The 23207-nt window shown below is 51.2% G+C and overlaps 1 protein-coding gene across 6 annotated transcripts in view; it reads right to left on the bottom strand.

Annotated features, from left to right (window-relative positions):
• Positions 1 to 510: 510 nt before the first annotated feature.
• The window catches only part of STARD8 (StAR related lipid transfer domain containing 8), a 162075-nt gene continuing 139378 nt past the window's right edge, over positions 511 to 23207 (bottom strand). For 4 of the 6 annotated variants that reach the window (XM_056809367.1, XM_016426601.2, XM_007506943.3 and 1 more), the window contains 13 exons: positions 14682 to 14753; positions 13594 to 13675; positions 13402 to 13465; positions 11487 to 12664; positions 9749 to 9922; positions 9340 to 9499; positions 8467 to 8665; positions 7476 to 7686; positions 5411 to 5525; positions 4370 to 4576; positions 2958 to 3175; positions 2702 to 2878; positions 511 to 2549 (listed from right to left, as the gene is read on the bottom strand). In XM_056809367.1, the coding sequence (XP_056665345.1) occupies positions 2435 to 2549; positions 2702 to 2878; positions 2958 to 3175; positions 4370 to 4576; positions 5411 to 5525; positions 7476 to 7686; positions 8467 to 8665; positions 9340 to 9499; positions 9749 to 9922; positions 11487 to 12664; positions 13402 to 13465; positions 13594 to 13675; positions 14682 to 14753 (2972 nt within the window). In that variant the 3' untranslated portion in view covers positions 511 to 2434. The remainder of the gene's footprint in view (positions 2550 to 2701; positions 2879 to 2957; positions 3176 to 4369; positions 4577 to 5410; positions 5526 to 7475; positions 7687 to 8466; positions 8666 to 9339; positions 9500 to 9748; positions 9923 to 11486; positions 12665 to 13401; positions 13466 to 13593; positions 13676 to 14681; positions 14754 to 23207) is intronic. The other 2 variants (XM_056809368.1, XM_001376514.5) reach the window with 1 other exon arrangement.

The raw sequence follows: 23207 nt of genomic DNA, 5'->3' as shown, positions 1-23207 counted from the left end.
CAGGAGCCGAGTTCACGAGACAAACGGACAACGGTAGAAAGAATGTGCATGGGAAGAAGAACCTCCCCATCTCAGCTGCCCTGAGGTTAGGGGAAGCTGAAAAAGCCCTAACAGGAAAGGGGAGTCCTTGGCTCCACCATCCCAATCAACAATCCAAGATGGTGGCTTAGTAGCAGTGAAAGCTGAAAGCACCCTGAGAACCCTTCCAAGTCTCAGCCTTTTCTCCACCAAATCTCACTCAAGTGCCCATGGGCCACCGTAGTCCACAAGCTGTCCCCACCCATCTCTTCTCCCCAGGAGGGCAGCCTGCCCGCCCATGGACACGCTGGCTGGCCCAGGCCTTGTCCTCTTGACTTCAGCATAGACTGGGCAGACACACCGAGGGGGCCTCCACTACATGCCTGCCCACAGCCCATTCCAACAGGGGCTGGGACAACTTCTTGACCCCAATTGTTGGCGCCATCTTTGGCCCCTTCCCTTCCCTTGCCCCACACAACAACCACACAGGAATAATGCTCAGTAATACTTTATTTGCTGGATAAAGGGTCTTTGCACTCCCCATACCTGCCTGTCCAGTCTCTCACATACCGTCTGAAGCACCTCATGCCACTGCTCCCCCCCAAGACCACAAATCCATATCGTGATATATATTCACAATATGTCCATGTATATATGTATATAGATATGCATATACATATGTATATATTAATATATATCCCGACTGTACAGTATTTATAGGTACAAAAGAGACAGGCTTAAAAATTGGAATTTGATTAACAGCTATGTCCCCTCCCACCTCCCCGCTCCCCCCATCCCAATTACTTCTACAAAAAAGGCAGCAAAACCCAAGGCTTGGGATTTGAAACGACAGATAGACAAGAGTGATCAAAAGAGAGGCAAGAAAGAGCAATGGCCTGAGACTTGGGAGACCTGAGTTCGAGCCCCAGCTCTGCCCCTAACTAGCTATTTCTGACCTTGGGAAGGCCCGCTCCCCCATCTGGGAAAGGGGGACTGGACCAGGCGACCCCCAAGGCCCTTTCTAGCACTAACAAGCTTGGAGATTTATTTGGTGAAACAGGACAAAGTAAGTCCCAGCTGATTCGCCCAGTCAAGGCTGGCTGGCTAAGCTGGTTTGTCTGGCTACTTGGGAGATCACACTACCACTTGGGATTCTGGGAATACTAGCACGCTACAATCAGCTGGAGTGGGGGCCTGGGGCGGGGGGAGGCACAGGGGTTTGTGTTTTCTCCTCTTCTGCTTTGGCTAAGGAATAGAAAGTTGGCTCTTGTTTTCTAGCTATGGGCTTCCTCCAAGACACTGGAGTGGCGAGTGGAATGAGCTGCTGCCACGTCAGGCAGCGATTTGGGGCTGGGCAGTTCAGCCCGGGTACCATGGCTCATCTTAAGCTACATTGGCACTTTAGGAGGCACTTTAGAAGCCTCGTGACAAGATCACTGGGACCAGAGGACAGGCCCTAGATCTGTGAGGTCCCTAGGAAGGGCCTGGAGAAGAGTTCTTCCACCAAGGCAGATTCACATCTATTCTGATCTGCTTGAGAGATTAAGTGACTTGCCCAGGGTCATCCAGCCAGACCAGAGACAGGAACTTGAACTTGGGCCTTCCTGGCTGTAAGGCCTAAGTCCTTATTTTCTGCCTTGCTATAGCCCTGCTCTTCTGCCTCTTGATTTTAACTTCCTGTCAAGGAAAACCTTGCACACAAGCTGGACTCTAGATGGGTGGTCTCACAAGATGGTGGGCTCCAGAGGCCAGGCAAGCACTGGCCAAATACGCTGGCTCTGTTCTAGGAGGAGACATCCTGCTCACTCCCCATTTGCCCAATCAGGTCCCAGGAGAGCAGGCAGAAGAAACCCCCAGGGCATAGGGTGTGAGCACTGTACTCTAGAGTGCTGGTGGGGGGGAAAAGGCTGCAGAGAGCTTCACCCCCAACCTTTCCAAGCATTCTGGGATTGTTAGGTTGCCCACCAGGGAGAGACCTTGGGACTCTCAAGGCCTTCTTGAGCCTGCTCATTTGCTTGCAGTGTATCGGTTGAGATAAAGGAGCCCACGCCCTCCCCCACCCCATCCCTGCAGTCTGCTGATGGGGGTGGGGGTGGGGGCTCCCTGCTAGGTGCCTGGGCTTCTCTGGCTGGTAAGTAGGGAGAAGGTTGGCTCAAGCACTCCGTGGTTGCCATGGTTCCTCCAGCCCATCCATTCTCAGAACCTCAGGATGAGGCAGTTGGGGGTGTTGGGAGAACAGGGGTGGTGGGGTTCAGGGGGAGAGGAAAGGAGGGGACCAAGTCACACACAGACTGCACTGAGTGGCAAGGTCCTTGGGAGGCACAGTCTAGGGCTCACGTCTGGCTGCTCTCTTCAGCTAGCTATGCTGGGAAAGCCCAGATGAGAGCAGCCCTGAGCCCTGCCTGGCCCCACCTGTTCACAGCTTCGTCTCAGGGATGGGCCGCATGGTGGCGAAGGAGTCTCGGATCCTTGCCACCTCCATGGCACAGAGGTGCCCAAACACTTTGTTATACCAGTCAGGAGAATGGCCCCTGGGGAAAGAAATAAGAGCAGCAAGTCTAAGCAGGCAGACTGTTCCAGCCCCTCCCCGGGATGCTTTGTTTGGGGCACCCAGGCAGAGGAGGGGGCAAGTTGGGGTCCGGGGAGGGGAGCTGGAGGATCCCAGGCCAGGGGAGACTCTTACCGGAGGTCGGCCCTGCAAATGTGGATGAGCCGGGAGTGCCCTGGGCCATAGGGTTCTATGAGGTACTGAGAAGTGAGCAGCACAGCTCGGACTCCGGACTCTGGGACTGGCTCCTCAGGCTCCAGAGACTGCGAAACAAGCAGGCATCCCCCTCGGGGTAGGTCTGAGCGCCACATCCTGAGGGAAGAAAGCGCTATGAGCCAAAGGCAGCCCGGATGGCTCCCCACCCCCCCTGTCCCACAGGTGGGCAGCTCACCGGAGCACCACGAAATCTCGGGAGGGCTGAGGGGCCATGCTGTCTGTGACATAGTGGTAGACGTCTACCCCAGGGCCCAGGGACTCCAGCACATGAGCCCGCAGCAGGTCTTCATCCCACATGGCCCTTTCCCGTAACACCCGGTGCAGAACGGCCATGGGTGGGGCTGCCACCTCCGTTGTCACTTTCCACAGGCGCAGGGGGTGCCCATCCCGGACCTAGGGGGAGACTCTGAGGAGTCACAATGCTCTCCCTCCCCTCTCCAGGGCTCAGCTCCCAACACCCACCTACCTGGGGCGGAAGAGACACACCTCAGCCCATCCCACAGTGGTCCCCAACCCATGTTCTCCTATGGATCTCTCTCCCAAGCCAACTCTCTGCCGCCTCTCCCAGTTGCTCCTTCTCTTCCAGCTCCCCCCCCCCCGAGGCTCCGACACATACTCAGGACACTTTATGTCCTAACTTGTAGGACCTGGATCTTCCCCTTCCCCAGGCCTCAGTTTCCTCCCCTACAGAATGAGTGGCTTAGATGATTCTATGCTCTCTAACATCTTTTGGACCTGGAATTCTATGTTGGGGTAGAGACACCATTTGTTCTCTTATCCCCACTGGCTGATTTCTTGGGGGCTGATGGAGAAAGTACAGGACTTGAGAGTAAGGAAGATCTGAGTTTGAATCCTACCTAGGACACTTACTAGCTGTGGGGCCCTAAGTAAGTCACTGGCTTTTCTTAGCCTCAGTTTCCATATCTGTGAAATGAGAATAATAACAAGCATCTACCCCACAAAGTGGAAAGAAACAAATGAGATAACACAAGTATATGTATAGTAATTAGCAAAGCCTAAAGCACTGGAGAAAAGCTTATTATAATTATTATTATTATCAGTGACATGCTGGATAGAGAGCCAACCTCTAAAGTCAGGAAGTCTTGGGTTTAAGTCCCACTCTTTGCACATAGTGCCTGTGGATAAGTCATTTACCCTCTTGGTGCTCCAAGCAACTCTTAAAAACTACAAATACCAGGGGCAACTAGGTGCTTCAGTGGATTGAGAGCCAGGCCTAGAGGTCCTGGGTTCAAATTTGGCCTTGATCATGTCCTAACTGGGTGACCCTGGCCAAGTCCCTTAACCCCATTGCCTAGCCCTTACCACTCTTCTGCCTTGGAACCAATTCTAAGATGGAAGGCAAGAGGTTAAAAAAAAGACTAAAGGTTCCAGAGAAGGTGCTGACCTGCACTGGTGGATATATGAATAAAACTGAAATAGCAGGACCAGGTCCTATCCTTGTCATTATTGTTTGTTGTGGTGGTGTCCCTGGGGTTGCAATAACAGGTTCACTGATAGGGTAGCCCGGACCAGTCTTTCAAGTCTTTCCTTCCCTGCCCCTGTTGGCACCATTGCTAATACACTAACCTTCTTGCTGGCTAGCTCCGTGTGCTGTGGTCCAGGTACGTTCAGCCAGCCCTTGAATCTCTCGGCAGCCTCCTGCAGCAAGCTCTGAGCACTCTCCTCCAGGTAGTCCCCAGGCTTGCCCCGAAGCTCAGCTAGTGCCAGGGGAGGGGAGCTGGGCTTGGATACCACATACGAGTTACACAGCTGCAGCATCATGTCCTGGGGCACCTGAGGAGGGCCAAAACATTAGTGGATCCCACAACCACTCTGGTAGCTCAGCTTGGTGAAGAGAGGGAAAAAGAAAACCTGAGGAATGCCACAAGGGTAGGAATCAGAGTAGCCAAGAAAGGGTCCCCTCTCTTGGGAGTAGGAAGCACTCGCAGCACTGTTTGAGGGAGCATCCTCTCTCTTTGGAGAACTGGCTATTTATATCATATGACCATTTATCTAATGGGGAATGGCTCTTGTTCTGATATATCAGACCACCTTTATCAAATCCGCTGCAAAGGTTTGCCCCCCTCCCATTCTTTGTTTCTCTTCTAAGTGCATTGATTTTGTTTGTACAAAAACTTTTCAATTCTACATTGTCAAAGGTGTCCCTTTTATCTCCTGTAATCCTCTCTATCCCTTTTTTGGTCAAGAGCTCTTCCCTTGAGGGCTTTCTCTCCAGTCTGAGAACCAAAAAGACTCTGGAAAAGGGAAGGGTGGAGAGTGAGGATGCTCAGGAAAGAAGTTGGACAGGGATCCAGGGAGATAACACATACAGGGAGTGTGGGAGGCATATATGTGGCTCCACACAAGTACACACAAATGAGACAATAATTCTAGTGCTCTAGCACTAAGATCTATAAAATACTTTCCTCAATCAGCACTGAGATGAGTAATATGAGGATAATGGACCATTTCATAGATGAGGAAATGGAGGCTTAAAGAGGTGCCGCTCTCCTTGCCTAGGATCATATAACTCTAGTATGAATGTGGGAACATTCCAGCTCTGCCACTATCTGCCATGAGAGCTTCCTTCTCCCTTCTGGAACCCAAGGTCGCAGAGGCTGGTCTCACCTGGAAGAGTTTCTTACAGTCAGTGATCATGTGGGACAAGCCCTGGGTAGCAGCCATGTTCTCACTCAGGTCTCTTGGGGCCGGCTTCCCTAATTGGCCACGTCTGGGAATGACTCTGGAGGCAGGGAATACATGAGAAACTGGCTAAGGCTTCTGGCCTGTGGGAAGTCCAGCTCCTGGACTGCCACTGCCCTGCTGTCTTCCCGTCACCTCGAAGCCTGACCCCTTAGCTCCAATGCAAACCACCTCCCCCTTCCCCAGCTCCATCTTTCTCCTCAGAGATGCAAAATGTATCATATTAACAATAACAGTGATTGTGTGATCAGAGTGGCAGGGAGGCAGTATGAGATAGAGGACAAAGAGCTAGCTCCTAGGTGAGAAGTCCTACCTCGACTGGCTGCCTGGCTGACCCTGAGTAAGTCACTTCCTCTCTATTTTCAAGACAACTCTAAAACCCTAATTGTAGAACAGGTAGAGATCTGTGCTGGGGAAGGGAGTTTATTCAATCAGAAAGAGGAGTGACCCAAATAAACAAATGAATGATTAGGTAAATGAGTAGATAAACAAATTAACAAAGAAATCAATAATAGTTCTTAGCTCTCCCTAGCCCTCTGAGGAAGGCAAGTACATCATTCTCATTTTACAGATGAGGAAGTTGAGGCTCTGAGAAGGCTTTGGCCAAGATCCCCCAGTAAGGATGAGTCAGATGTTGGTGATAGAATACTATTGTCCTATAAGAAATGATGATAAGCAAAATGATTTCTGAAAAAGCTAGAAAAACTACATAAACTGATGCATGAGCGATATTAGAAGAACCAGGAAAACATTGTATACAGTAACAGCATTGTTTATTGTCTGATGATCTACTGTGAAAGACATAGCTACTCCCAGCAATGCAATGATCTGGGACAATCCTGAAGGACTTCTGGTGGGGAAGGCTCTCCACCTCCAGAGAAAGAGCTGCTGGAGTCCTCTTTCCCATCAGTGTATTTAGGGTTTTATCTGGGGGGTTTGGTTGTGTATGAGTTTGTTCTTACAACAGTGATCAATATGGAAGTGGGTTTTGTATGACAACAAAAGTTAAATTAAAAAAAAAAGGATGAGTTAAATAGTCTGCTCTGGGGTGTCTGTAGAACCCTATCTCCTCCCCAAATCTGCTGTGAGATATCCAGGCACTGGGTATAGATGTCATAGGTAGCCAACCTGACCTCTTATGGTGAGTTGGGGAATTACAGCTGATTCCTTTCTAGGTCAGGCTTAAGATCCCTTAGAGCTGTGTTGGTGAACCCATGGCACACATGCCTCTGTGTGCTGGAGGGGGCTGCTGCCTTCCCCCTTTCCACATGCACCTGAGAACATTTTTTCACATGTCTCACCCCTCTTCTCAGCATCACAGTGCAAGCATTTCCTCTCTCCCCTGTCTGGGGTAATGTGGGGGGCTCAGAGGTGGCAGTTTGGGCACACTGTCTCTAAAAGGTTTATCATCACTGCCCTTAGAGCATGGCTCCACTGCCAAATCTGAGTACCTGCCTCTCTCCACCCCACACACACACCACACACACCTGGTCCCCTTCCTTTCTCCCCCCCCAATCCTCCTACTCTGAACATACCAGCTACCTTGGCCATCTTGCCATCTGCCCTGTCCCAGCTCTCCCTTATTCCTCACCATGACTACCCCTCTTCCCTGGGGTCCCCTAATCCATTCAGTTCAGCTGGGCTGGGCTGTGGTGACCAAGGAGGGCAAATTCACCCAGTCCCAGAGAACCAGCTAGCCTCAGCCTTTGCTTCTCCTATCCAATTGTCTTCCCTGACAATGCCCTCATTCTTACCCGGAGGAGCATCCTTCACCCCTACTCTGGGGGCTTCAACTTGGGTTTGGAACTCAATTGTCAGGTTGGACAAATGGTTCCATCTGGTGAGTGTGTATGGCCCAACTTCCCTGACCTGCGAGCTCCTTATCCCCATATGTAACCATTCATCCTGGGCACATTGCCACCTGTTTGCCACTCCTTCACTCCTCCCCCCAACTCTATTCTCCACCCGACCCCACCCTCCAAGGCCCAACCTGGGCGAAGTGCTGTCCTTGGAGACGTTGAGGTGGAAGATGGAGGGTGCCAGGCAGACGGCTAGGTTGCCGGCAGTCATCTGGTTCTCTTGGGCAGCCGCAATGTCACTCAAGAAGTAAAGCAATGTCTGGAGTACCTCCCGGTTCTCATCAGGAAGAAGAACAACGGCTGCCTGAGCAGCCGATAGCTGCTGGTCCTTTGGGACAACTGCTGAGATAGGGGAAAAGGGGGGCAAGTGACTCTCCAAAGTCCCTGGTCCTTCCCCTAGGGGCCACACCCTCTGTGCTCACTGAAGCACAGGCTGAAGCTGGAAGGGTCCTTAGAATTCATCTAGTCAAGTTAGGCAGAGGTCTGGAGCTGGAAGGGACCTGCCCATTGTATAGAGGAGAAGACTGAGGTCCAGGAAGAGGAAGTAGTTCTGACCCCAAACCTGGCTCTCCTTCTACTACACCATACATTAAAGTCTTACCTTCTGTCTTAGAATTGATAACTATGCAGAAGAGCAGTAAGGGCGAGGCAATTGGAGTGAAGTGACTCACCTAGGGTCACCCAGCTGACACCAGATTAAAACTGGGGCAGCCACCCAACTCGAGGCCTGGATCTCTATCCACTGAACCACCTAGCATTCCCTTCTTCATTTCTCAGATGAGGAAATGGAGGGCAGATATGAGCTTTGAGTCCAGGGCTTCTGGACTCTCTGGGCCAGGCTGTATATATGGCGCTGGCTGATCCTCTGCAGTGCCTCACCTGGACGCCCATCAAACGGGCTCTTCCCAGTCCATTCTCCCCTTTATATGAGATCCCCGACAAATCACTTCTCCTCTAAGCTCCAGCTTTCCCATCCGTAAATACACCCTGTCTGTTAGGAGTATGCTCCCATTTTTCAGGTGAGGAAGGAGGCAAGTCCCTTGGCCAAGGGCACACGGGCAAGTGCAGCTCAGGCAGGCTGAAGCCTGGTCCCTGACAGTAAGTCAAGACAGGCTCACTCACACTGGTAGAGGCGTAGGAAGGTTGTGGTCAGTTTGCTGGTAAAGATGGGCTCTGGGAGGTCCCTAAAGTACTGCTTCAGCAGGTCCGCCACATCATAGGCTGACTGGCCTTCATAGACAACATGCTCTGGTGATGCCTCGTTCATCTGTCGCAGGGTCTGGATCCGGGACTTCACTCCGGACTTGCGGAAAATGCCCACCTGGCCCCACAAGGAGACGGGATAGGTGGTGAGGAAGACTCCTTCCCCTGCCATCAGTCCAGGGTGCTGGAGGCAGGTGGCAGGTGGCAGGTCTTTGCTTCACTTCCCCTCAACCGCTCTGGGCAGGTCTAAAAGCCCCTCTTTCAGGCTGATGGGGCTGCCCCATCCTACCGGGTCAGGCTAGGGGTACAGCAGGGAGCCCAGGTCCAGCTGCCTCATGGGAGATGAGGGATGAGGGAGGAAAAGAACCTAACGAGGGGGCTGTACATAAGAAAAGTGGAAGCCTGTGAGGGGGGGTGGGGCAGGGAAATGGAGGCAAAGGGAAGGAAGGGGCCAAACTCCAAACAGGCCTAGACCTCTGTGAACTCAGGAGAAGAGAGAAGTGGGGAAGAAAATAGATTTTGAGATCAGCCAGTAAGGAGCAGGAAGAGTTATGGGCATCCCAAGCTGGGGGCACCAGAGGGCACTTGAGGCTGGAGCAGCCCCAAGGAAAGAAGGGCCTTGTCTCTGCCTCAGTTGTCCCCTGGAATTGAGCCTAGAATGTTCAGTGAGGAACAAACAGTCCTACTACCGGGCCTCCCTGACAGGGCCTTCCCTTACACTTGGCTAACTCCATTCCCAGACAGACAGAGGGCAACAGCCACCTGTCTGGGGGTGGGGGGGGAAGGCCTCACCTGGTCCAGGCACTGGCTGCGGAGATAGCGCATGGCCTGCTGAATGCTCTGAGGCAACGGCTGGCCTGTTCTCTGCATGTGAATCAGGAGGGGCACTCCAAAGACGCTCTTGCCTTGGTAGCTGGGAGTCTTGCTCCTCTTCATGAACTTGGGGACTGCCCTGTGAGGGGAGGGAGGCCCCAGTCAGAGGCCAGCCAGAGCTGAGGACGGGGGCCTGCACGAGCTGCCTTGCTCAGCTTGTCCCCTCAGTGGGCCAGCATGCAGTCAGTCTCTTCCCCACTTTGCCCATATTGAAGGCACATGCACGTGCCTTGGTCCCAGCCTCCCCAGGAGGGCATCATTGCACTTAGAACATTCCTGAGCTGCTTCTACCCCCACACCCCACCAGGGACTCTTCCCTGAGGCTCACCAGGCCCAGGTCTGCTTGTGGGGCACAGAGTACTTCTCCATTAAGGCCGTGAGCCGTAGAAGGGAGCCCTTGTGCAGGAGGTTGAGCTGGGCCACGGACTGGCGGTTAAGCTCGAGGGAAGCCGAGTTGAGACTAGGCCGGTGGGAATTCTGGAAGCTGTGCCAGCGGAGTTTCCTGGCAGGGAGATAGAAAAGCAGGGCTCAGGGCTGGAGGTGGGTGCTGCCTCACTGGATTCCTCCCCAGTTCCTCTGGGATTGGCTCCCATTTGCGCCATGTCATCTTAGGCTTCTTCTGCCCATTGCCTCCCTCTTAAGAGTGTGAGCACTCTGAAGGCAGGGACTGTGGTTCTGGGGCTCCCCAGTGCCTGGCACATGGTACCTACTTAATAACTGATGCCCAAACTTCCCCTAGGGCCAGCTATTGGCCATTTCTCTGATGGGGACACTGGAGACCTGGCTAGAAAAGGTTGTTTGTCATCCCTGAGGTCAAAGGTCAGTGTAGACTTCCTTGATGACCCATCTATAATGTTTCAGTCAGATCATGAGCATCCTAGACTTTGAGTGGGAAACTACCCTGGGTAGGGGGCATCTAGTCCAATCTTCTCATTTTTACAGAGGAGGAAACTGAGGCCCAGGGAAGGAGGGGAAGGGACTTATCCAAGGGCACACATGAGATCCTCAATCTAGAGCTGGAGGGGACCTCAGAGATGATCTAATCCAATTCTCTCATTTTTACAGAGGAGGAAATTGAGGCCCAGGGAGGGAGGGGAAGGGACTTAGCCAAGGGCACACATGAGATCCTCAATCTAGAGCTGGAGGGGACCTCAGAGATGATCTAATCCAATTCTCTCATTTTTACAGAGGAGGAAACTGAGGCCCAGGGAGGGAGGGGAAGGGACTTAGCCAAGGGCACACATGAGATCCTCAATCTAGAGCTGGAGGGGACCTCAGAGATGATCTAATCCAATTCTCTCATTTTCACAGAGGAGGAAACTGAGGCCCAGGGAGGGAAGGAAGGCACCCAAGGTCTTACAGGTAGGAAAAGGTAAACCCATTCCTCAGACTCTTTCCATATACGTGCTGCCTCCATCTGCCATGTTAAGTCCCTACTTTCCAATAGGGTAAAAGTGCTAGAGGCTCACTACCTGCTTCTCACTTTCAGTTCCCAAGCCTAAATTCCCAGGGTTCAGCCAGTTAGGCTCAAGAGTTCCCCGCTCTATTCTAAGGGAGCCTCCACATAGGCAATTTAGGCTGGTGCCACTAGAGGGCGTCAGAGGCCACTCTTCAGTGGCTATTCCAAGCCCCAGTTAGTCCCAGCCAGGCTGGACACACTGGGATGTCCCAGTTGGCTCTCCCTACCCCTATCGTCCAACGAAGCGCCACAAGAAGGGCCCATGAAGGGACAACAGGGTCCACGTGGCAATGGGGAAGGGGGAAGCAAGAGCTAGAAGGGAGGCAGGTAGGGTTCAGGGGGCTCCCTGCACTTTCTGTGCCTGGGGTGATCGTCTCCTCCTCCAGGGCCTCAGTGTTTGGAGTCTCTGGCTAAGACTGCAGCTCGGGTGTCACTGGCTACCCACATGACCAAATGTGACAGCTCTGAAGTGAGGTGAGTGGCCAATGCAATTGCTGCTTCCCCTTGTGCCGTGCCACGTCCTTGTTCTAAGGGCCCCCCCAGTTCTGCTCCTCTGCGTTCTGTTGCCCTGTGCCAGCCCATACCCATGGTCCCTCAGGTGACTCACCTGCAGGGCCTGGTAAGTGAAGCTCCCACGCCAGAGTCCCGGCGTTCTCGGATTTCGGTTTCCTCAGTTTCATTCAGGGAGTTTCCAGTGCTGTCAAAGTCGCTGGCAGAAGTGCCCATGTCGGACATGGAGTGCTCTTCTTCCAGTTGCATGCCAAAGGGGAAGGCCTGCTCTCCAGCCGAATCGGTGTCCTCCTCTTCTTCCTCTTCTTCCTGTCTGGGCTGTCCCCCGTCTGGGCACACGGCCTGGGACCAGAGCTCCACATGCTTCTGTAGGCCCCACATGTCCTGCAGGATGTCATCAAGCTGGGAGCAGTTGGCTTCAGGATCCAAGTCCCTTGGCCTCTCCCCGTTGCCCATTAGCTCAGGCATGTTGTCGTAGACGCTGAGGCGGCTGTCCATGGAGCTGCATGAGCCCCGCCGCTTCTCTGGGCCCCAGCTCCCTGCCTTCTGCCAGTCAACCAGGCGATGCCCCTCCTTGGGGCACAGGCTCTCAATGGACAGAGATCGGGGGAAAGTGCCTGGCTTGTGGTCTCCTGGCACATGCACTAAGCAGGCCTGCCAGTGTCCCTGCTGATGCTGCCATCTTGACTCTCGTGTGGACCCTGAGCATTGAGCCCCAGCCCCCTCAGCCTCAGTGTCTGGAGCCTGGTTCTTAGAGTAGAAGCCAGCCGAGAGGAAGCTACGGCGACTGTGGAACGAGAAAGCCTTCCCTAGTTTCTCAGGGGCAGCAGCCTTGGTGGGAGTACTTGGCCCAGCCTCAGGACTTCCCGGCTTCTCCCTCCTCCGCAGAGAGTCAAGGTGCCGGAGAAAGCTTCGGGTCCGGCGCTTTCTGGGTTTATCCGGGGGGCCGTCCACATCTGGGGGCAGACCGAGGAGGGAACCAGGGCTGGGGGCCCATGTGGGGGACTCGAGCTGGGCCACAGACTGGTCTGAAGGCTCTGGAGGGGGAGCCACCACTATAGCCAGTGTGTCCCGAGCCATGTTCCCAGCCTGGCTGGCCTGAGATGTGGCACTGATGTTGGTGAGAATGCTCTCGTGGCTGGAAGCTGCCCACAGGCCTGCTCCAGGGGAAACCCCCAGTTCTGGGGAGCCGAGGCGGGACCAGCGTCGACTATCCCGTTGAAAGGTCCAATTGTTGCTGATGGCACACAAGTCTTCTTCCTCTGGGTCTTCATTCTGCACAAGACCCCCAAGAGTTAGGGGAAGGCCAGATTCAGCCCTATGGGCCTCCCCTGTCAAACCTAGCCCCACTAGCACCCCCCCCATCTCCCAGGCCTGCTTCCCAAGGCTCCAGGGAGTTTGGCGCCAAGACTCCGACCTCCCTCAAAAACTTTTAGAAGAAGAGACAAGCTGAAACAAAGTTGGGGCAAAGGATGCCAGGAGTTGGCTCAGTGGGCCACCCTGGGGACAAGGTCCCCTCTGCCATGCCCAAAGGTGAGATTGGGAAATCATTTCTCAGGGAGACAAGACCCTATCGAGTAAAGGATTCCCTTTTGTGAGTTTTACTGGGAAAAGCAGTGGAAGTCAGGAGGCCTGGGTGCTTTAGTCCTGATGCATGGTGCCTGGCACTCAATGAATGTTGTGGATGGATTGACAGCCTCCAACTGCCAGCATGACCTTGGGCAAGTCCCTTCCCCTGTAGGGGCTTAGTATCCTCTGCAAAATGAGTTGAGATGGCTCAACTCAATGATCTGCTCACTAGGGCCAATGATGGATAAACTGCCCAGGTTGTGGCCCACTGAGGCTCACTGCTCCCTCAGACATGGAGCCTTCTTCTCCTGGGATCCTCTGCTCACAGAGCCTGCCCAGCTACCTGGATAAGGGAGCTGCTTCCCATCCCTCCCCTCACCCTCCCAGCCAGGATACCCCAGGAGACTCATGCTAGGGGCCCCAGGCCAGGAGCCCAATCTCACCAGTTTGCGCTGACTGCGAACCTCCAGTTTCATCGAGGCGCAGGCGTTCAGGGTCATCAGTCTCCTACAAACAAGGCATAAGAAGGACCAGCACTCACCCAGCTGGCCCTCATTGGCATCGACACCCACAGCAGCCCTAAGCTAAGGTGTGTTCCCCGTGGGAACCAGGGCCTGTCCTCCCACTAGCCTTACCTGCAGAGGGAACGCAGGGAATCCTGGTCCAGAAAACCATGGTCCTTCTTCACAGATGTGATGTCCAGAGGGAAAAGGGAATCTATGGGAAGAGGAGGCCCAGTGACAACCACAGAACTTTCAGGATCAGGTGGAAATGGGGTTAGGGATAGAGGAAAACACAGAAAGCAGACTCTGCAGGAGCTGGGAGAGGTGGGGATCCCAGAACATGGCCTGTGTCAGAGCCTGGGAATATGGCCACCTCTGAAAACAGAATACACAGCAGAGCTGGAAGAAACACTAATTTTATAGAGGTGGGCTGGGCATCTGGATGGTGCAGTGGATTGAGAGCCAGGCCTGGAGACAGGATGTCCTGGGTTCAGATCTGACCTCAGACACTTCCCAGCTGTGTGACCCTGGGCAAGTCACTTGACCCCCATTGCCTAGCTCTTACCGCTCTTCTGCCTTGGAGCCAATACATAGTATTGACTCCAAGATGGAAGGTGAGGGGTTAAAAAAATTTACAGGAGAAGAAATTAAGGCTCACAAAAGAGAGAACATCCTACCTGAATGGAGAGCCCCAAAGCAGTCAGTGACCTTTTCAGACAAACAGACTTTGGGCTCAGCTTACTTTTCTAGGAATTCCTGAAGGCATTTTGGGGTGGGAATGTGACAATGGGCCTTGCTATCTGTCGGCTCTCTCCCTTGCCTCCTGGAAGTCTGCGGGCACTGTGGGGAGCTACTTCTCTCCTGACCCATAGCTGGTCGGCCCCAGCAGGGCAGAGGAAGAGATCAGGTCTTGTGGATGCACTTGGAGCAGGAGAGTCTGGCAGCCTGGGTCCGTAAGCCTATCCAAGTTCTAGCACGAATCAGTCTAGCTCCAAGGCTCTAGGCCTTTGCACAGACAATGCGGGGGCCAGAACCTCATCTCACTTGACTCAGCCTTACAAGACCATGGTAACCGAGATGTGGTCCAGGTTCTGGCCCTTCCTGAGCTCTCGGGGTGAAGCTGGCATCCCCCGGGAGTTGGCCTCTCGGCTTTTGTACACAAACCTAGGGAAATCTGGGATGGCTGGAGAGTGGGCGCCAGAGGGCATGTGATGCCTTACCTTCATAGAGCTGGGCATATTGGGGGAATCCCGCTGCACGCAGCCAGTCACAAGCTTTCTTAGCCTCAATTTCTGAAAGAGAAATAAGAAAGCCAGTGTCAGGGACAGGAGCGAGAAGGAAGGGAGGCATCAGGGTGGGCCCAGGTGCTTGTATCAAGTCTTTGGCCCGCCTTCACCAGGATGGCTAGGAGGGGAAATCCAAACAGAGAAAAGTTTGCTAGAAGGAAGTAGAAAGCAAATTTCAATCCTAATTCTATCACTTCATGCCTCCGAGACCTTAGGCCAGTCACTTAGCCCTCTCTCTAGGCCTCAGAAAGGGTTCCTCCTCTGTAAAATGAAGGGCTGCTCTCTTCCAACTCTATACCCATAATCCTCTGGCTGACTTAGAGCAAATCCCCTCCCCTCCCTTGGCCTCAGTTTCCTCCATCTAGTTTAATCTCCTCATTTTACAAAGTAGGGAAACTGAGGCCCAGAAAAGAAATGTGACTTGCTACGGTCATAATGGTAGCAGCAGAATTTGAACCCAGTATGTGGAAATTTGTTCTTAAATTTAAAAAATTTATCATTATTAAAAAAAAGAATTTTAACCCAGGAGCTTGGACACCTACACCCATGTTCTTTCTCCTGTACCATACACTCTTCCCTGTAAAGGAGACAGCAAAACAGGCATGGAAAATAGTATTTCACCCACAGGTCTGACCCCTTAACAAAATGATCACCAAGGCCAATAAAATTTTCTAAAATCAAGAATGGCAAATATCTTTGCATTAGATTCCTCTTGTTTTTTTTCCTGCTTTGGGCCAACATCTGTGATGCTGACCACTAAAAAAGGCTAGAAAGGCCTGGGGGGGCTGTAGGACAGCTAGGACCCCCGCCCCATGATCATTTGGATGACCAAAAGCATCCTAAGCATGACCTCCAAGATCACTAGGATTGGAGGACAGCTATTGGAAGATAGAGGACCAATGGTAGTGAATGTGGTGGCCCTCATGTGGGACTATGTGGGACCTTTCTTAGATAAAACTTTCATTACCACTCAAGAACTATCAGTGGGTCCCTATTTCCTAGTGAATCGAGTTCTGGTACTTTTCCAAGGCTTTCGAAGCCCTCTCTAAGTGGGTCTAATTTTCTTTCCCATGACCCCTTCCCTACTTCCCCACCCTGCCCTATAGTCTTTCTCTGTCTCTTTCTGTCCCAGTCAGGCTGATCCTTGCTGTCTACCACAGACATCAGGGGATACTGTCCTATGCCCCTCGCCAGTGCTCCGAAGGCCTGCTCAAACTCCATCCAGCCCGGGTGGCCTTTTCCTGACCACCCCGGCCCATGGTGCCTTTTTCTTTTTTCTGCATTTAGTCTAGTGCACAGAAATGAGCCTTCAATTACCATGATCTTGTCCATCACCGCTGTATACAACTGGACCAAGTCCTTGGCTGTGGGACTCTGGGCCAGAAGAGTGCTTCTCTCCTGTTGGCCACACATCCCTTTCTGAGGATGGACGCCCTATCCATCCCAAAGCATTTCCTCCCCTCTCCTCCCTACCCCGAGAAGGAGCCTAGTCTTGCTATGCCGGCCCCACCATTGCCAAGGTCAAGGCCCTTCTGGTGGGTCAGGCATGGCCTCCCAGAGAGAAGAGATCACTTTTCCAAGACCGGAAGAACATTCCCTTCCATACCCTCCCTCCAAAGGAAATCCACGATGGGATCTTGGTAGCAGGCCCGACAGACAAGACAAGACAGTATTTCTGAGAAGCTGAGGCAGAGGCCTGGGACAGCTGGGGGGAAGATGGGGGCGGGAAGAGGACAAGGTCAGGAAGTAGAGCAGAAAAAACAGGGGCATCAAGGCAGAGGCCACACACAGATGTGATCTCTGGGATAGGAGGATGCTTGGACAGGCCCAGGGGAGTTTTTGTGGTTTGCTTTGTTTTTTAATATTTCTATCTCCAGGCTTCGCACAGTACATAGAACAGTATAAGGATTTAATCAAATGTTTTCTTCCTTCCTTCCTTCCTTCCTTCCTACATATTTAATAACATTTTCTCTCTTTAATAAATGAAATGTTTTCTTCCTTTTCTTCCTTCCTTCCTTCCTTCCTCCCTTCCTTCCTTCCTTCCTTCCTTCCTTCCTTCCTTCCTTCCTTCCATTCATTCTGTTTCCAAAGTAGGAGCCCTTGTGGATGGCATGAACATGGAGGAAGCCAGTCGCCTGGGCTGGCCCTTGGACTCAGAGCCTATTCTGCAAGGACGGTTATCTGTGCATAGAAGGCTGTGTGTATGCATCAGTGAATTGTACGTGTGTGGGGGGGGGGTTGCTTCTGTGAATGGTAAATAGGTGCCACGAAACCTTTCCACCAGGGATGCTAGGATCAAGAGATGGTAGCCACGCTTTCGGATGAACATCACAGAACAGCAGAGCTGAGAGGGGCTTGAGAATGGGGAACAGCAGAGCCGGAAGGGCCCTTGGCAGTGCATGCCAAAGTGCGGAAGGCCTTTAGAACAGAGAACTTCTGAGCATGGAGCTACCTTGGAATAAACAGAAATTATGAAAAACAAATAGTGGAAGTTGTTTTTCTGTGCAACTAAAAAATAATTCTTAACCTCCCCCCCCCAAGCCCGAGAGCTGATTGTTAAAAATTTACTATCACAACTCTGTTTAGAACCTTCTAGAAAAGGCTGTTCCTCCACTCGAATGCCCGAAGGTGGCTCCCCTGTTACCCAGCATCTCCCGAAGCCTAAAAACGCTCTATCTCATCTCGTCTCTAACACGTGAAGATGGCTCACACCCACATAGTCAGGAGCTAAGCTGTGTGTCTAGCCTCAGTCCTTCTTGTCCGGATTTCAACCCTTTGCCTATTGTTCTGGATTCAGTGAAGACAGAAAGCGGCTAGCAAGCACTCTCCATATTAGACTCCTCCAGGAACTGATAATATCAGATTGTCAAAGAAAATCCTACACTGGGGTTAAAAAAAATTAACTCTACAAGAATAGAACAGGGGAAGCGGGGCCAGACAACAAACAGTTCATGGGAAAAACACCCAGGGAGTCTTCCACAAGCCAAGTATCCCAATCCCAGAATGCACAAGTTGGAAGGGCCCTCTGTGACCATGTAGCCCAATGAAGCATCCAGTGGTAAACCATGCAGATCCAAAGAAAAGTAAAGTAAGCAAGCAAGCTAGCTAGCTAACAGGCCCTGCCTTCTAGGAGCTCACAGTAGAATGGGAGAGATAGGAGACCAACAAGATATAGACAGGAGAAATAGAAGATAACCAGGAGGGGAAGGCACCAGCACTAGAGGAGAGGTCTAGGTGGGTAGGAAAGGCTTCTTCTAGAAGGCAGGATCTTAGCTGGGCCATTCAGGAAGTCAAGAAAGTAAAGATGAGGAAGGAGAGATTCCAGGTAGGAGAGAGGCAATAAAATGCCCAGAGTTGGGAGGTAGAATGTCAACATTCCAGGAACAGGAACCCCCCTCCCACCATAACAATCAATATGCGGTTATTCACCCTTTGCTTGAAGACCTCCCAGTAGGAGCACCTCACAACCTCTTAAGATAACAACCCATTCTACTTTTAGGTTAGGACGTCATTTCCTGCCTCAGCTGGCCTCTTTGCAACTTCTTCTGTGGGCTCTGGGTTTTGCCCTCTGGGACCAAACAGAACAAGTTTAGTCTCTCCTCCATGAGACAGCCTTTCTCATACATGAGGAAGCTCCCATGCCTATTCTCCAAGATCTTCTCTCAGGAAGGGGCCCGAAAAACCATCTTGGTCTGACTTGTACCTGAAAAAGTAGGTCACAAGTTCACTGAGTCGACTCAGTGTCCCAGTAACCCAGGAGGCTCTACCTTAGACAGTTCAGAGAAACAGGGTATCTAGAAAGAACAAGGCAAGATCCAAGCCTGTATTCTGTTCTATGTGCCATATACTTTGAGAGGGACATTTGCAAACTGGCCAGCCCTTGGAGGAGGGTTACTGGACACCATGAGATCAACGGAAAGTATTTGGGAGATTGACCTAGAGAAGAGGTGAGTGGGAAGGAGGTGTTTGAAGGGTTGTCACGTGGGAGGGAATGCAGTCGTGGGCCCATGTTATCTCTGGCCCAGGAAGGCAGAACCTGAATCAGTAGGCCCGAATGAACAGAGGTGGACTTCAGTTCCATATAATGAAAAACCCTCCAATAAAGAACTATCCCAAAGGTCAAAGGCTACCTGTATTAAAGACACTTAGCCAGGGAGAGATGGAATGAATGAGGGGCCCTCTAGGGCTCCTTCCAGCTCTGAGACTGCGAGCAGAAAAGCTCATTGCCTATATTACTTCTCTCCCTCTCTTTTAAAAACTAGGACACCATTCGGGAGACGAGGTGGGGCCTGACCTAAGGTCCCAGAGAGAACTCGAGCAGGGCCAAGAAAAGAACTTGGGCATGTGGCATCCTATACCTCCATCTTCGGTCCAAAGGACTCCAAACCCTAGAATCAGAGCAGGCTAGTGGATAAACAAGGGGCTAATGACCTGAACCCCAACCTTCTTTCTCTGGGAAACAGTATAAAGTAGTCAAAGGACAGAAAAAGAACCATTTTCAAAGAAATAAATCCAAGCTATCAACAATCGTATGAAAAAACTCTCCCAAACCACTAATAGCTAGAGAAGCTTGAATTAAAACAACTCAAAGGTTTCAATGTACACCTCCCAGCCTGGGAAGGGCAAATGTCAAATGTCGGCAAGGCTGTTGGAAAACAGGCACAGGCAGAGCTGTGAATTGATCCATCCATTTGGAAAACAATTTGGAACTAGGCCCAAAAAGACACTCAATGGTATGTACCCTTTGAACCAGCAATGCTCCTACTAAGCATACCCCCGAAGAGATCAAAGAAACAGGAAAAGGATCCTTTTCTACAAAACTATTTCTAGCGGCTCCTTTTGAGGTAGCCAAGAAATGGAAACTAAGGGGGCTCTCATCAACTGGGGACCGACTGAACAAATTACGGTCTGCAAATATAATGGAGTTCTAGTGTTCCATAAGAAACGATGAAAGGGAGTCTCAGTGAAAGCTGAGAACACTTGCATGAACTGATGGAAAGTGAAGTGAGCAGAACCAAGAGAAATTTCTACTGTAAATACAGTTTTGAAAGACCTAAGAATGCTGATCAGTGCAATGACCAACCAGGATTCCAAAGAATTCAGTGGGGCTCCCCACCTCCTGACAGTGAAGGGAGGAGGCATTCAAGTGAAGAATGAGACAGATTCTTGTGGACCCAGCCAATGCAGGGAATTTACTTTGCTTAATATGTAAGAGTTTTGTCTTTCTTTCTTTCCTTCTCTCTCTCTCTCTCTCTCTCTCTCTCTCTCTCTCTCTCTCTCTCTCTCTCTCTCTCTCTCTCTCTCTCTCCCCCCATTCTTTCTCTTTCTCTCTCTCTCTCTCCACTCTTTCTCTCTCTTTTTTATAATAATGGGGGTGGAGAAGCAGGAGGGAGAGAAATTTTATTTTTGTTAGTTAAAAGAATAAGATTTAATATTTTAAAGGGCCACTGCAGTAAAAAAAAATCTTGGTTTGGTCCTGGCTTATGACCAAGTTATTTCCTTTCTGAACCTCCATTCTTCTACCTTCATAACCCTACAGCTGGAATGAATCTTAAGAAGTCCCTCCTTTGTTTTCATTTTTAGAATTCTTCTTTAAAAAGAATATACTGGGGGCAGCTAGGTGGCTCAGTGAATTGAGGGACAGACCCAGAGATAGAAGGTCTAAGGTTCAAATCTGGCCTCAGATACGATGTGACCCTGGTCAAGTCACTTAACCCCCGTGGCCTAGTTCTTGCCACAGTCTTCTGCCTTGGAACCAATACTTCATATTGATTCTAAGATGGAAGGTGAGAATTAAAAAAAGAGAATACATTGTATTGCTGCCTTTTTTGTTCATCTGTCATAGTCCTTTCCTCCTCCCCTTTCCATCTTTTCTTGTGAAAAACAAACAAAAAAATCCTCATTTCATCTGACAAGGTAGACAACGTTCTGTCCAGGGTGGCCCCTACCTCTCTACCATGTGGGAAGCGGTATGTTCTCCAGTGTTTCTTCTCACTGTTTTTGTATTACTCAGTTTCCTTTGAGTGATCTTTCCACTCACATCATCGGTCTTTTGGGTCTTGCTCTTGGGTCTATTTCTTCCACACCATCACAGAATCTTCCCACATTTCTCCGAGTTCCACAAATCCTCATTTCTGCCCAAACCATGGCTTTTTCTGCCATGCCCCAAATGCTGGGCAGACTCTTTGCCACCACAGAGGGCCTCTAGGAATGATGTGGTGCCCAGCAGGCCTTTGTTGCCATCTTTGATTTCCTTGGGATCCTGCTCGCAAGGGCAGAAGTGGCATCTATAAGAGTCCCTGCCGCGTAGGCTGGGTCAGTTTTCCCCTAAGAGGCAGGGCGGTCCTTCTGAGACGTGACTGGTCCGGAAGACTAAGACTCAAGAGGATGACATTGCCTAGGTCAGCCAGCGAGGAGTCAGGGCCCCTCAGACTTGGGGGATAATCCAGTGCCCTGAGAATCAGCACATTCCTCTGATCCTACCCCCCCCCCCAACCATATCTATTTCTGCCGGCAGAGGAGGGGGGCTCCGTCCCCTTGAAACAATGATCTAGCTTTGAGTCTACATTTCATGCTATTGTTAAGTAAACTTTCTCAAGTTAGGTATTGGATGGTCTAGGAGTATCTCGTTGTATTCTGATCCCAAGTCCAAACCGCTAGACCAGCCTGAGTCCGGCCTGTCCTGCAACATGAGCCCAAGCGTAGCAGATCTGCTGGGTCAAAGGGTACGGACGGTTTAGCTGCTTTTCTTGCACAAACAGTTGGATGGCTCCCCAGCTCCCAATAGGGCTCTTCCGCCATTGTTTGCAATTCTTCTTCTGAAAACTATTTGTTTATCTCCTTTAATCATTTATCTACTGAAGATCACTCTGCTCCTCACCTATGACAGTGCAAGGCAGGCAACTGAGGAACATAAAGGAGGGATCCAAAGGGCAGCAAGATCCAACTTGCTTACAAGAAGACACACAAAAGAAAGCAATGGAGGTTTCTCTTGACAATAAGCACGTTGGCAAAAATAACAACAAATGGCAGCAGGTGATGTGGGATCCGATCCTTGGGTTTTCCATTTGGAATTAGGCAAGAAAAGCAATTAAATGGCTTTAGGCCAGACTCCATTCCAAAGGAATCAAGAGACAGAAACTGGAGCGATCCAGGTCCGCCTTATGCCAAAATACCCCCAACAGTATTTATGGAGAAGCAAAAAAACTGGGTACAACAAGGCACCCATGATTAGGTAATGGCAGAGAAAACTTAACGCTACATGAACACAAGGGGGCATCATCCCCGCAGCAAGAAATGACAGATTTAAGACATTTAGAGAACTGCAGAAAGGTTTCTATGAACTGCCGCTGAGCAAAGTAAGTGGCACCCGGAGAACCAAAGGGCCAATGGCTACAAAGCTTCAATGACAAGCTCGAGAAAAGGAAGGTCATCTCTGGGCAATGGACAAGCCAATGATGGGACGCTCTACCAGATGATGGAACACGCCTACCCCCCAAGGATGGAGAGCAGGAGGTCTTCTAGAACAGAACATTATATCCTTTGTCAGACGGAGTCACTGGGTCTCGTGTTTGTATTTCATTGTTTTTTTTTGGTCAGAAGGGAGGGGTCGCGGCAGGGGAGGGGGGGAAATGACTAGATGGAGACACCAAAGCATCTTGCAAACATAATTATTTATTTGGGAAGGGCTGGGCCTCTTCAGAGAGATCCTGAGAGTGCTGAGCAGTTAAAGGCCAGCAGTGAGGCTAAGAGTTGATCTCGGTGCAGGAAGGGAAAACATCCAAGGTGGCTGCACCATCTCCACCCAGCAGGAACTGCTGGGGGCTGCCTAGGGCAGAGGCCCATTACATTGAACCTGAAAGAGCTCCTGGACCCAAGCAGAGAGGTAGTGCTGTAACCCGAGAGATGGAAAGGCAAGCCACGTGGTGGACATTCCGGAAACTCCCCGAGTGCTTGCATGGGAGCTGGGGCCCTTTTACCTACATCTTTGGAAGCCTAGACAAGTGCTATATTCAGACATGGGTTGGGGCAAAAGGAGCCTTTAGGGGACTTCTCCCAAGATTGGCCACAATCCATATGAGCTCGGAGTCTGGGGCACTGGGCCACAAGTGCCACACGTGGAAGTGCTCTGTAGCCACAAATAACAGAAGGGAATGCAGGCATAGGAGCTACGGCGGACAAAAGGGATCCCCAAGAAGTCTCAGCCGACCTCCTCAACTGATTGAGGAGGAGGTGAGGCTCAGAGAGGTAAAAAGACTTATCCAAGGTCACAGAATTCAGAAATAGAAGAGTCAGGATTTGAAGTGAAGCCTTCAGGCTCAAAAATCGAATGCCCAGTTTCCATTATCCCACCTAGGGCCTTGTTTGTCAACTGAGCTTTCAAACAGACTTGTCCGAGATGGAAAGTGGGGAGCCGAGATAGATGACAGCTGGGGGAAAGACGCGGGGCGCACAAATGAA

The sequence above is a fragment of the Monodelphis domestica genome, chromosome X (assembly GCF_027887165.1).
Source record: "Monodelphis domestica isolate mMonDom1 chromosome X, mMonDom1.pri, whole genome shotgun sequence".
NCBI classification, from domain to species: Eukaryota; Metazoa; Chordata; class Mammalia; order Didelphimorphia; family Didelphidae; genus Monodelphis; species Monodelphis domestica.
This window is presented reverse-complemented; position numbering and strand designations above follow the sequence as displayed.